The sequence below is a fragment of the Haemorhous mexicanus genome, chromosome 3, assembly GCF_027477595.1.
Source record: "Haemorhous mexicanus isolate bHaeMex1 chromosome 3, bHaeMex1.pri, whole genome shotgun sequence".
Classification (NCBI taxonomy): Eukaryota; Metazoa; Chordata; class Aves; order Passeriformes; family Fringillidae; genus Haemorhous; species Haemorhous mexicanus.
This window is the reverse complement of record NC_082343.1, coordinates 103,474,584-103,489,065: the sequence shown is the minus strand read 5'-3', so window position 1 is coordinate 103,489,065 and position 14,482 is coordinate 103,474,584. Positions and strand designations below refer to the sequence as shown.

Genomic DNA, 14,482 nt, shown 5'->3' with positions numbered 1-14,482 from the left:
TCTCTCTCTTTCTTTTAATATTAAAGTATTATCACATACGAGAAAATTCTAGTTCACCACTACTAGAACATTCTACACAGCAAAAATCCCTTCATTACATGCTCAACGTAACTTCAGGCCAAATAATTTTTTGATACTTTATTTTGCAGAGAGGGCAGGCTTATGCAGCTACTGGCAGACTTGATGAATGTGAGAAAACTGCTTCCCATGCTACTAAGGTCAAATGTTAATCCAGCAAGTACCTGGTACCTGACAGGAACTTTATTTTAAAAAGCTGTGGTCACAGTAGCCCAGCCATCAGGGCCAGCAGCTTTTCCTTCATTGCCTTGAGTTGCTCTGCATCCAGCGGAAATTGAGTCCTCACCTTCCTGCAATCTTTACCCTGGATTCAGCTGGGATGGAGCTGGATCCCACAGGCACCAACACCACTGTGCTAATCCAGCCACAAAAGCCAGCTCCCAAAACCCCTATGCATTTAAATGCAATGTGTCTCAGACAAGATTTAGAGGTGTTGTGCAGGGAGCCATCCTTGCACTTCCCCAAATACCTGACACTAGGAACTTGGTGCATGGCTTAGATCAAGACAGGCAGTGACAAGAAAAGTAGTCTTTTATTTCAATTAATATTTCTTGGCATTAGGCAGATATTAAATAACACTGGAATGCACAAGACTATTAACATATCGACAGCAAAAGGGAGGAGGTGTAGCCAAGTTGAGAACAGCAGTGCCAGTCACGTCACCTTGGGGCACTCAAAGCCATTTAACGCAGCAACCACCAGAAAGTAGGACTCCACTGAGAAATACAAAATGAGGATGAACTCCTTCCAGGTCTTTTGTTAATACAGTAATACCGGAATGACTGACAGTAAAAATGAACAAATATTTGCATTCAGGAATTAAACAGAGTGAAATATCCACAAACTGCTAGTCATGCATTTCTTTTGGAACAGCAATTTGCTAATGCATAAATATCACAAAAAAACAATCTCCAAGATTTGAATAAATCACAGACGACTAGAAGAAACAAAGCTTGAATTCTATTTTATGCCTTAAATAGATGACCTAAATATTTAAAATTTTACTTCACCATATATATATAATTTATATATATATTAAAAGAAAGTAAAGACCATTAGATAAGTGCAAGCAATTTTCCTCAAAAAGAAAATTGGAACCATGCCCAGGAAAGCTGCTTTTTTTTTTTTCCTTTTTTCTTTTTTTTTTTTAACTTTCTACTCCATTCAGTCCACTTTTTTTTCTTTTTTTTTTTTTCCAACATAGTAATTTCTGAAGCAAAATAAATTATCTACCATCTGCTATTTTGGGTAAAAGTCCTACCTAGCATCTTCTTGGGAACTACAGGAACATCATCTTTCTCACGGACTAAGTGAAGTGGTATCTCACCAGCCATTGAACTCTCTCGTAGCTGCATGTAAACAAACCTTTCAAATAATGTTTCAAATGTGCAGAGTGAATGGTAACATTACAGGGAAGCAGAACCGGAGCTGCCGCAGGAGAACTGCACTGGTGTTAGTGGGGAGCGAGGGCTGGTTCGCTCGGACACACACACACACACGCACAATCTGGCAACGGGGTCTTATCCGCGAAGTGTGGAGGGATGGTTGAGAAGGCATCCGTTTGCGAGCAAAGCTTGAAGGACACAAGCCGAGGTTCTCTGAGCACACTGTCCGCTTTCATCAGAATTGACTCGCACTACTGGGGTCGCACTGTAACAACCGCACGATGGAGGGATCGCTCTTGGCACCTTTGATGAACTCTTCCAGCGACAGTTTTCCTGACAGGGAGGACAAGCAAAATGGAAATCGTTTTTTAAAAGTCAGTTGTTCCTGTCACCATCGCTGTAACAGAGAATCCCTCCTCACCGAGGCAACGTAACATCTATTTAATCTATCACAAAGGCATTGAGGGGAATTTAGCGCAATGTACAGCAGCTAAATCCTACTCAAGCCTTTAAGCCCAAATGCATTTTTCTTCTGCAAACCAATCCAGCATAATAATTACTATTTCTTTATTTAAAAAGACAGCCCCAAATCTAAAAACAACTGTTCCAATACCATTTGATAGCTTTTTGCTCAGAACCAGGCTATATGAATAACATGACACATGAACACAAGGTATGGTACCTGAACACATGTAAGCTTTGAAATGATGCTTTCATTACTACAACACTTGAAACCGAAATATTCCAAATATCCCCACTTTGTCCTCTTGTTTCTTGTGACATGTGGGGCTGAGCAGTCATGGCTTCTCTGACACCTACAAGGTTGGACCGGGGTTTGAGCAACCTGATCTAGTTCAAGATGTCTCTGCTCATTGCAGGGGTGTTGGGCTATATGACCTTCAAAGGCCCCTTCCAACCTAAATTATTCCATGATTCCATGACTTCAAGTCACTTGCTGTGCCCTTCTAGGTGTACAGGAACAGGATGGGTTTTGTTTTTTCTTTTTTTACAAGCAAAGCCAACCCTGGGGCACACCTACTGCTATGCGTTGCTTCTGAGCATTTCTGTTTTAAATATCTTTAATTTAGGCTGGAGGAACTGACTTGGATGGACCTCGTAACAGTCTGAGGGTCTGAAAATTGATCTCTGAAGGAGCAACCACCCCAGTGTCCCCTGGCTCCAACAGTCCCATGGAATGGCATGGTACAGCAAGGAGGAAATATTCCATCTGGTCCTTCAGATTTCATGGTGGGGTGACCCCGCCCCCTGGCAGGTAGCTAGCACCAATACTCCCCTGCTCCAGCACTCAGAACCACAGCAGAAATAGGACACGGCAATATTAATGAAAAATGAAATTTTCCCTATGAAAAGGAGGAGACAAGCATTTGCTGCACCCCAGACACCATGTCTAGTGATTTCCCATTTAGCTTGTGCACTCACCTACCCTACCCTCACACAATACCCCCAGGCTATCCTTACCCACCCCAAACTGCTATGCTCAAGACAGGACCCACACACAAACATCTTGCACTTGGGACCTGCCTGCTGCCACTTTTGGCCACATGCACCCAAAGAGAGAGAGGCACCAGCTCATTGTGCCAGTTTGCACCAACCCCAGGATGATACCAGCTTGTTGTGGGGATGGAAGAGCAATGACCTTGGTGGCCAGCACTGAAAACAGGTTGAACAGGGAGGAACTCCCCTCCCAAGTAACACACCATAGGGCAAGAGGAAATGGCCTCAAGTTGCACCAAGGAAGGTTTAGATTGGATATTAGGAAAAATTTCTTCCTCAAAAGGGTTGTCAAGCATTGGAACAGACTGCCCAGGGCATTTAAAAGATGTGTAGATGTTGCACTTAGGGACATAGCTCTATGATTCCATGAATGAGCAAGTCTTCCTCTTGTAGAAATTACAGAAGCTCAAAAACCTGTGGCACACTAATTTCTGGCTTTTAAGCTAATGTTCCCAAACCAAGCGTTTTTAACAAAAGCAGAGGTCTCCTAATTATCAGGATATTTATTGGTTTGCCCTTTGCCTTGTATTACTTAAAAGCAAAGCCCAAATCAAAATCTATTTGCAATGCCCAGCAGTCAGAGGTGGAAGAAACATTTTCATCCACCAGACGCACACATGCAGATGTTATTCCTTGGCACTGCATGGATTGCAGGGCTGATATTCTACTGGGAAGAGGATGATTTTATTTCAGCAACAAAGTGCAACAGACGGAGGACGCATATATATGGCAGATTTTGGGATCACTACTCTGTTACACATCTGCATGCATTGCTACTTTCCACAGACCAAAAATACTTAAATCATGTGATTTCAGGGCCTGCCACATGTCAAGCCAGGGGATGAAGTGCTAGTTCTGATGAAGTCAAAGGTAAAATACTTGAGGACTTCAGCAAGGCCAGGAATTTGCCCTGGGGACTGCAGCAGCAGACACCAAAATGCAGCCATAAAATCCTCTTAAATAAAACCCTCTATGTCGATAAGATGGTATTTTTTCAGGTCTCCATATCTCAGTGCTAGAATCAAGTCTTTGCTCTCACCAAGCACATCAGTAGGACACAGCTCCTGACTGATGTGGGCAGCTACCACCTCAGCCTCTGACAGGGTAACTCCCAGGCAAAAGCTCCACCTCAAATGGGAATAGAGGAAACATCATCGGGCTGATGAAAAGGGGAAATTGATCATTTTTTGCCTGTATTCTTCAAACCCAAGGAAATGAGCCAGCACAGGTGGAGGGATTGTGATGTGTACACTGTCAGATAATTTATCAAGGAGCTCCACAACCTGGCTTGGGAGCTGCTACAACTCCCTAATGCTCATAGTGCAACAGAGGTGTGTGACCATGTATGTATACATGCCATAAACACATACAGAAAATAAATGTTATGGACCTGGGGAATTTTTGCTTTCAGGTGCCTAGCCACATTCAGGACTAGTGATACTGATGACAAACCCAGGAGTGCAACCCTATCAAGGGCAGTGGGAACAAAATCTTGTGCCAAGTTTGTGCTATGTCCAGAGAAAATAACCCAAAGACATGGGAATTTCAGAGGAGCCTTTGCAGAAGGGGATTCACCTATGAAATGCCAGGGAAGGACTGCTCCCCTGTCAGCCACCCAGCAGGAGAATTCACCCTCTATTCACTGCTCACTTATTCACCCTATTTATCATGGATCAGAGATGCTCAACAAGGCCAGGCAGAGACCAGAAGCACCAGTGGGGACATTCCTACCCTTTCTCCCCACTCTCAAAATTCTGCCATCTACCAAGGCTGGGCTGGAAAACCTCTATTTCTAGAGCTTAGGAAGGGGTGCCAGTGGCAATCCTACCGTCATTGTTTGTGTCCATCTGTCTGAAGATCTTGTCTGTTCGCTTCTCAGGAGTGGATTCATCCTCTGGCATTTTCATTACTGATGAAACCATTTTGTAAATTGCCTGAGTATTAAAAAAAAGTTTAAAAAAAGAGATATAAAAAACACAACCCAAATGATAAAGCATGGGGCAGAGAAATGAATTTTAAGCCTGTAGCAACAAAAAAAGACAGCTGACCCTGGCAGGCAGCTGCAGGACTTTATAAACCAAAATGAATGGGAATTTCTGACTGCAGCTTTTTTATTTTTCTTTCCTGTATTCATTTGTGCTTCAAAAGAAGAGCTGGGTCAGTTTAACTGAAAGTCAGTGCCTAGATTAATGTATGAGCAGGACTGAGCAAAAATAGAGGAGACAATGGTGCAGCAGGGCTATGCCAGCACCTGTTTGTCTGGCTCTCACCCTCCACCCAGTTACATGTAGGCATGTGAGGTGCTACATGGATTATGTTGAATATAAATATACAGCAATAGGGGTTGTTTGCCTTTGTGGATGGGTAAGGAAATGCTTCTTCTGACTTACAAGGACATGAGCAATGATAAGGCCTTTTTAGAGCGTCTGCAGTCCTAGATTTCCACCTAAATTATCCCACCCCAGCCATGAGGACCAGTGTCAGGGCACTGGCTGGTGCATGACTGCCTTGCACTGCACAGGACACATATCTCAGCTGCACAGTGGGTGACAAGCAGCCACTGCCGAGGCCAAACCCCTGCCAGCATGTAAAGTAGGGGCACAGGGGACTGTGCTGCCTGCCCCCACTACAGCCTGTGGTCCATATGTCCTCTGCCTTTGGGACACAAAGGCATGCTACAGCCTTTCATCCGGAGTTCACATTGACTCAGATTTGAAGATTGAAACATTAATTCTGAGATTAATCAGGTCAACAGAATTTGCATTTAGGGTTTTTGATCCTGTGAACATCACACTAAGAAACCCCCAGGGAGAGCTGAAGAATTTTGGCTGCAGGCCAGCTGCACAAGTGCCTTGTTCATATCTCAGGCCCTTTCCTCATCATGGGTCCTACAAGACCATGGGCTCAGGAGCCTCCCTGGGGCAGGAGTGACCCAGCTCAGCACATCCCTCATCTCCAGCTCCAGCTCATGGAGATGGTGATGTAACCTCTTCTCATGGTGAAGAGGTTACAGCAACACAAATGAGATGTCCAATAGAGATAATGCCTCACCTGCACTATTTCTAGCATTTCCCCACGGCTGATGTACCCGTTGCCATCCAGGTCGTACATACTAAACGCCCACTTCAGCTTCTGTTCCAGCTTGCCCCGGGAGGTGACGCTCAGGGCGATGATGAATTCCCTGAAGTCGATCGTCCCGTCGCCATTAGTGTCAAAGGTGCGGAAGACGTGCTCCGCAAACTTCGACGCGTCGCCATAGGGAAAAAAATTTGCATATATTTTTTTAAACTCTTCTACAGTCAAATGGCCCGTGGGGCAATCTTTTAGGAAGCCCTTGTACCACTCCTGCAGCTCGTGGTCTGTGAACTCAGTGTTCTCACGCAGGTCCTGGAGCACCTCGGGGCGCAGCTTGCTGTTCTGCTTCCCCATCCTCTTCTGGGTCTGGGTTCAGCAGCTGCAAAGCAAGAGAAAATCTGCCTGAGCTCCAGCCACACTAGGCAGAGAGAGGCTGGGGTTGAGGTAGAACCCTGCTAGAAACAGAGGGTCCCCCTGGGGCAAGGGGGAAAGAGGAGAAAAAGGATGCTATAAATCACCAGGAAAGACCTCATTTAATTTGGCTTCCTTTCCTCTCCTCTAGGCTCTCTCAGTGACAAATATGCTGCGGAGGGGAACGTAGTTCAGGAGGAAGTATTTGGGAAATATTAATTCCTACTATTAATCCTTATTATATGGTAAACAATTGAGCTCAGTATTTTAGTTTTGTGCGGCAATCCCACTCCTCCATCACATGGCTTGTGATGCCCAGCTCTGGATTCCTACACAGGCTGATCTGCTGCGATGACTGAACAGGAGCGGGCAGGGACAGCAGCAGTGATGAAAAGAAAAATCCATCTATTCAAAAGTGAAAGTAAATGCAGCTGAACAAGAAGCAAGAAGGGCAGGTGGCTCTGTGCCTGTCATACTTGCATTGTCCAGATGCTCTTTCAAACATTTTGGCTTATACAGCTTCTCCTCCCTCCCTGCATCCCTTGCCCCACAGCAGTGGGAGCTTGGTCCTGTATGGTGGGGCTTGGTTGGTTGTCCTTGTGACACCTGAGGGTCACAGGAGGGTGCAGGAAAGGTAAGCTCAGCACAGCCCATGCTCAACAGCGGCACCCCAAAAGACTTCTCCCTCTTCTTCTCAGTCGTGGAGGCAGCATGAGCAGATGGATCATTGCAATAGCAGCACAAGGGATTTCATCCTTTCCAGCCTTCCCAGAGAATCAGAGAATAAGGCTTTTTAAAGAAAAATGTTTGGCAAAGCAACTCTTTTCAGGTTTATATGGGTTTATACTTTTAGAGAAGCTTATTCAGTAGGTTCAATATTCCCTCACCAGGACCAAATCATATTTAAATCCAGGATTTCATCAGGATACCAGGAGAGGGCTGGGTCTGTCCTCTCTCTTGACAATGCCCATGTTGTGCCACACAAGGTGAGACTGCCCAGCAATAGGAGAGCTCCTTCAGCAAAATGAAAGATGGTCAATCTGCACTTGAGCAACAACAGGAAAAAAAAAAAAAACCTTGATAATTTCTTACTTTTATCCCTTGCAGTCTTTCATGGCTACCTAGTAGCAATATCAAACTGTGCTGCTGAGCTAGAAGTTGAGCTGCAAGTCCTTCCTCATATTCAAGAAGTTTATTCACAAGTGTGAACAAACCCCTGTGACTGGTTTGCATAAATGATGTTTCTCTGCACAGGCTGTTGTGCCTGTTGGGTTTGCTCAGAGATGTCTTCAATGCAGAAGACAGGTTAGTAATAGGCCAACATTGCAGACTACCTGGAAACTGCAAGAGCTGAGCTGCAAAGCATGCAAAAAACAGGAAAAACAGGGGCTAAGCACTTCCCAGAGAGTAAAAATTCCAAGCGTGCATAAGAACCCAAAAAAATTTAAAATGCTAAAGGTCAGCAAAAAATAAGCAGCTCTACAGCAGAATGTAAGCTTGTTTTATTTGTATTCCATTTAGTCTGTGCACTGCCTCAGCAATGTAAAAAATCCACATCCTGCTCTGTGGCTTAATGCTCAGAGACAAACAGCTGCTCGTTAGTTCCGTGCATTGGGCTTAACGGACAACTGTGTTATCATTAGCACTTCTGTTTTCCAGAAAAGCTGCCAATACTTCAACTCCAAAGCTTTATTTTTCTCCATTATATTGCAGAGTTTTCTCCACATACCTGACACGCCTCTGCTTACTCCCAACGTGCAGGGATGCTACAGCTCCTGGTCCCTGCCAGCATCACCCCTAGGAGAGCATCAGGCTGCCCTCCAGTTAAACCACTAACTCTCAGCTACTGCCACTGCCTTTCCATCTTCAAATCTTCTCTGCTCCAGAGAGTCATCCTTGCAATGCCAAGGGCAGAAAATGCAATATTCTAGTTTGCTGAAGTTAAATTGCAGAAAAGAGCAGCTTGGAGCAAATAATAGATCAGATGTGATCCATTTTTTTAAAGAGCAGAAATTGTAATAGTATGTTCCACTCCTTGGGTGAGGAGATGCCTGCAGTTTCCAGCCTTCAGTAAACCCCTTAACTTCATGATTCCCAGGTGCTTTGTAAAATCTAGTGTCTGGGCCGAAAAGCAGTCCCTGCCTCACCAACCACTGCCTCAGAATTCTCTGGGAGAGGGGCAGGGGGAACAGCAGAGCCCACTTAACACAGGAGCTGGGCTTTAAGCAGAAATTGTCTCAGCTTTATTGACTCATGGGGCTGAGGAATGCAAAACTTTCAACTGGTAGTTAAAAGAGGTTTGAAAAGGTTTAATATAATTTCTCCCTATTCCTGTAATACCTTTATCATTCCTGTTCCCTTAAAAAATAGACACCCCTAGACAACAGAGAGGTAAGGTAATAATTCTAGATTAATAGAATAAATAAATGAATCTAGAACTAGATTACACTACTTCTTCTAGTGGTAGATACATCCTGTTACTTGAAGAGATGCTCATTAAATATCAGCTTCAAAAGCTTTATATTCAAGCAATCTTTTAACTCAAAAGATTACAGGCCCTTTCAACCCTTCCTCCTCTTTCACATTGCTTTATATCAGAAGACGTGCAATGCTCTGAACACAACCTTTTTTTGCATATGAGCTTTCTGAAAGGCTTCATAACGTGTTCAGCCCAAATGCAATACTGCAGTTGTAACCAAATTCATGTGAATAATTAAATAACCAACATTAACATTAATTTATTAAAGCCCATCTAAAAAAAACCAGCTTTGATGTAAATTGTGTTGCAGGTAGCTCCTTCAAAATGAAATGCCTAAATATCTCATTAATCATGACAGCAACCCCTGCTGCTGGCATCCAACTGACATTTCATTCGATTGCTATAAAATGCTTTCATCAAATCACTTTCCAGAGGCTCAGCAGCTGATTTAGCCACAAGACCACTCAGAGGACGGCTGCTAATGGAAATCACAGGGAGCAGGGCTGGGATGCTCTGGTCAGTCCTGTGATTAGGGCCATGTTTTGTTGCCTTTTTTTTTAATGAGCATTTACCAGATAAATCACTTGTTGCAGTGGGTGTAGAAAGCAAAGCAGAAGAGACATCCTTGCATCCAACATTGCCCTGGGCAGTTAGCAGAGACCTACTGCAGCACAGCTTGCCTTTCCCTCAATTCCCATCACACCAGGGTGAAATCCAGGGAAGCGAAGCCACACACACTGCAGCAAGGTCTGTCCCTGCTTACCTTGATGAGCAAAAGCCCTCAGAGCATCTGGCACTATCACAGCAGTAAGAAAAACAATCGAAGGAATGCCCTTGAGGTGATCAGACAAGGAGCATCTTGGTTATCTAAATGCAGAGCTGAGGCCTTAACAAGTCAATCACTACTTGTGAAAGAGACCCTGGGCCATGTAAGGCTTAAACAGGGGGAAATGCAGATGCACTTTTGTTCCAGTTTCACACCAAAATTTTTGTTAAAATTATGTGGCGCCTGTTCTAATTCTAATTAATTCTAGCCAGGCTCAAAACCAAGCTGCTAGAGAACTGCCACCTAAATGTAAACTCTGTCCTTCTAGGCTTACAAAAAATCAGCAATAATCTCATAGCAAAAGCCTAGCAATGAGCAAAAAGGTCTTTTTATGAGGAGGAGACACACACTGGTGTCCTGGTTTCAGCTGGGGCAGTGTTCATTTTCTTCCTGGTAGCTGGCACAGGGCTGTGTTTTGGATTTGAGAACGAAAATAACACTGATAGCACACTGAAGTTTTAGTTGTTGCTGAGCTGTGCTCACCCCAAGTCAAAGACTTTTGCAGTTTCCACCAGTGAGAAGGTGCACAAGAAATTTGGAGGGAGCACAGCCAGGACAGATGACCTGAACTGAACAAAGGGATACTCCATCCTGTCATGGTCAGAATAAAACTTGGGGGGGATTATGAGTGGCTGATCACCACTCAGGGATGCACTGGGCACTGGTCCGCAGGCGATGAGCAATTGTACTGTGCACCCCTTGTTTCTCTTGGATGTTACCTCTCTCTCTATTATCTCCCTTTTCACTACAATTGTTATCAGCATCATTATAATAATAACATTTTCTTTTATTTCAGTTATTAAACTGTTCTTATTTCAACCCACAGATTTACCTTTCATCCCCCAGTTCTCATCCTCGTCCCACTGGGGGCTGGGTTAAACCGCAAGATTGGGCTGTGCAGCACTGGGTGAGTAACTGCAGCAAAGTCTGAAACAGCTAAAGTAGCAATTCTGTGTTTTTACCAACAGATGGACTGGCTGACAGCTTCCACACACTAAAGTACTTGAAATACTTTAACAAAGCTCAGTGCATCCCACTTTCACAAGAGCTCTCTGTCAACCTCCAGTCACAGCTGGTAGAAGTGTGCTTTGACCATGTAACCCAGAAAGCTAGAGACCAAACCAGCTTTTTACTGCAAAGCTTGTGAAAGCAAAACTGCCTTGAAATGAGCTCATGATGGGATCCTCTCAGTGAATCAGTTACGGCTGCAAAAGGAGGAATAACTCCTTAGAGATGTATTTCCTTGTGCAAACCCCCTTGGATACTAATTCAGTGCTAATAAAAAGAGGAAAATTGATGAAATGCCTGTCTATAGGACAGAGGTGCTTTCCAGCTGAGAAAGGCAGTGCACAGAGAAACAGAACAAATACTCTTCATATTATCTGAGCTATCTGCTTTGCAGGGGGGAAGTGTAGCACCATTTTTCTTGCAGTGCTCACTTATAAAGCAGAATAAGTGTGTCAAACCTATTACAGTCATGAAGCTGTAGCACAGTGACTCCATGACTGCAGGAGCCCAAAGAAAATGAACAGCATAAGCCAGGCAGCAAACATTGCTCTGGGTTGGTCTGAAATACAAGAACCATTTCAACAGGAGTGGAATATTTTTTTATAAAAATACTTACAGCATCAGATCTGTCACTGAGGCTCTATCTCTAAAAGTTTGATCTTTGTATTAAAAAAACCCCAAACAAACAAAACCAAACAACAACAACCAAAACCCCCAAACAAATAAGTAAACAAAACCCCAAACAAAAGCCCCACAAACAAACAACAAAACAAACCAACCAAACAAAACACCACAAAAAACTCCCCACAGGCAGTCCAAAGGCAAGGCTGAGCCACTGAAGATCTGTGTTGGCACAGTTCAGGAGACGCCCTTGAGAGTACATTTCCTGCACGGGTAGCACCAGCTCACACCAGCTCAGCCACACACAGATGTGAGCAGGAAGCCTCCAGCTCCCTCTGGCCAAGCTGTAAGAGGGAGATGGGCTCCCACACACCCCAGCTAGTGACAAATGTTTAGGTAAAAAATGATCATGAAGCAACAGGCTGCAAAACAGGATTATAACATCCTCTGGACCGTGCCTTGCTGAGGGCTGGTCAGGGGTTCTGGTCTGAGCTGGGGATAGGGGGAAATGCGCAGTTACATGGGCTGGGGCATATAATGAACTCCAGAGTGAAGAGCAGATTTTGTTACATGTTTTAATGTCAGTATCCTAAGCAACGAGCGTTGCAACAGACAAGGCACAGGATATACAAATACGTTGCTATAGATATCTGGTCCTGCCTGGTAAACTCATGTGAACTTCTTTCCTGCCCTGCGGCAAAAGCCGACACCCACATACCAGCCACTACAGCACCTGTCGCATTTTCCCAGGCTGCAGACACGGGCCCAAAAGTAACACCTTCTGATAAAGTCTGAATTGCAAAAAAGAGTATCTTCAGCTCTTGAAAAGCTAATAATAGAAGCAGAGAGATAAAAGAAATGCCTTAATCAATAATGCCGCAAAAAATTCAAACCCTGCAGAGTCTGAGATGCAAAAGGCTCCCGTCAACAGGGTCTGAAGCTGCTGCCTTTGGGGAAACAGAAAGAAAAACAAAACCTGACAAGTGAAGAAAAGACCAGTCTAAATAAATAAATGGTCTTTTTAAATTTTTCACTTTCAGCGAGTAATTCTGCTTTTATTTATATAAGAAACATTGCTTATTTGCAACTTGCTTTCAAGTTCAATCCTTTTCAGAAGTTTATTAAAAACAGCGGGTGAAGGGGAAGGACCACTCAATGTACCACCCACATTTCAGTTTCAGAAAACTCAGTAACAATTCACATATGCTCATTGAATGTCCTTTGAAAGGTAGAGTGAAATGGTAAAGAGACTTCGAGCCACCTCACTGTGTAAGTTTATCCATAAACACATCCCCAGGAACTACATGGTCTTGAAAACCTGATTCCATGTCTGGGATAAAAACCCACTATAAATAACCACCTACCCCTCACCTTGCCAAAGAACAATGTAATTGCTAATACTCCAAACTTGCAAACGGCTATGTGAGACAAAGGCTGGCACGTTCATTTCACAGAGTCAGCTGCAAAGGCTGAAACAGAATAAATTTGCTTACAGGTGTCTGAGTTGCTCCCATCTATTGTAGTCACTTTATTCAGGATTATATTCCTGATTTACAGGGAAAAATCAGTTAGTCACTGACATGGAGCATCAGTACATTAACCTGAGAACCATTTCACATTTGGATCACAAGCGTGTGGTGAAGAGGTGCTTGCAGATCCCCGTGGCAGGATCTTCCCAGGTGCTGGAGTCACAGCCAAGAGCAGGGGGATGCTGACACCTGCGGCATCCATTGTGCCCACTGTGCCCACCAACACTGACCCCCACCAGCAGAGGAGAGTTTGCCATGGATGGTATGGTTACAAGCTACTGAAAAGAAGCCAAAGAATCACAAACTACCCCCAAACATCCATGAGTTGTTGCTAGTGAGTAATAAATGAGACCCATGCCGGGACCAGAAATGTGGCAGTTCTTTGGGGAACTCTCCATGATATGCTCCATCTCAGGGAGGAGAGCTTATTAGTGTAAAGGGCAAATATTCCCAATGCAGTAAGAAAAGCACAGAAATATTTTGAGTAAATTAGGAAATTGGGTCAATTTGGGTGGGAGCAGTTTGAGCAGAAATGCAGCCTGTGATTGCAGACAGGAAAAGAAAATCATGAGTGGATTTTCCTCATCTCCTCCCTTTGTCCTTTCTTTTTAAACAAAACCAAGGGAGAAGCAGCCAGTCCTATTTTTTTCAGATGCTGTGCAAAGTTGGCAAGGCTTAAAAAAATTACAGTTTGTTTACACAATATTGCAGATCAAGGAAAACATGTCTGCACAATGTCTTAGTGCACAAGGTCTTTTTCTGAGAAGGTTGGGTTGTATGAAGAAAAACCCACGCCATGTTCACTGAATATAGTATTGTAATACATAATTTTTAATAAAACTCATTGAGTGCTGGCCTGCAGGATAGGGGAAGGTTCCTGATGGGAACTGGGAAATCAGAGAGAACATTTTTAGAAAAAGAGAAGAAAAGTGACAAAAAATAGCACAAGGCACTGTGTTGTTAATATAATTTAAACCACAGAAGTAGCACAGTTGGGCTGTTTTGTCATTAGATTTTAGATGTTTCCTATGATGCATTTATTTAATTGATGAAGATAAATCACAGAAAAATTCTCTACAGAATAATCACAGCCCTGAGAGAATGGAATCCAGATTAAATTTCAGAAGAATTAGTCAAACTCTGGCAGTAAAAAGAGCCAGCCAATGGTACCTGAGCAAATTCCACAGCATCAGAGCCACTCCTGTGGAGAAGATGGAGAGTTTGGGGACAAGGACACTGGCTAACTAGACAATGACAGATGATACCCAGCCCTCAGGCATGGTCTGCAAGACCATCCTCACTGCTAATGATGCCTAAATAAATAAAACAAGGAAAAGATCTGACATCTTTTCCTTCCCCAGCTGCAGGTACTGTGCTGAGGTATGGGGCTTGGAGGTATCAAGGGGATTTTAGGGTAGCTACTTTGAAAAAGAGCAGGGAAGAGAGTTGGGATTGCTTTGAAAGAGTGAAAGAAACCTTTTTATTTAACTAAAAAAGCTTTCTTTAGCAAGTGTATCCTTAGTGAAAATGATGCCTTGAGAGGCTACCTAGAACA

The 14,482-nt window shown here is 43.7% G+C and overlaps 1 protein-coding gene across 3 annotated transcripts in view; it reads right to left on the bottom strand.

Moving 5' to 3' along the window:
* Window positions 1–591: 591 nt before the first annotated feature.
* The window catches only part of HPCAL1 (hippocalcin like 1), a 66,398-nt gene continuing 52,507 nt past the window's right edge, over window positions 592–14,482 (bottom strand). For all 3 annotated transcript variants that reach the window (XM_059842869.1, XM_059842870.1, XM_059842868.1), the window contains 3 exons: window positions 6,030–6,432; window positions 4,807–4,912; window positions 592–1,796 (listed from right to left, as the gene is read on the bottom strand). In XM_059842869.1, the coding sequence (XP_059698852.1) occupies window positions 1,699–1,796; window positions 4,807–4,912; window positions 6,030–6,407 (582 nt within the window). In that variant the 5' untranslated portion in view covers window positions 6,408–6,432 and the 3' untranslated portion in view covers window positions 592–1,698. The remainder of the gene's footprint in view (window positions 1,797–4,806; window positions 4,913–6,029; window positions 6,433–14,482) is intronic.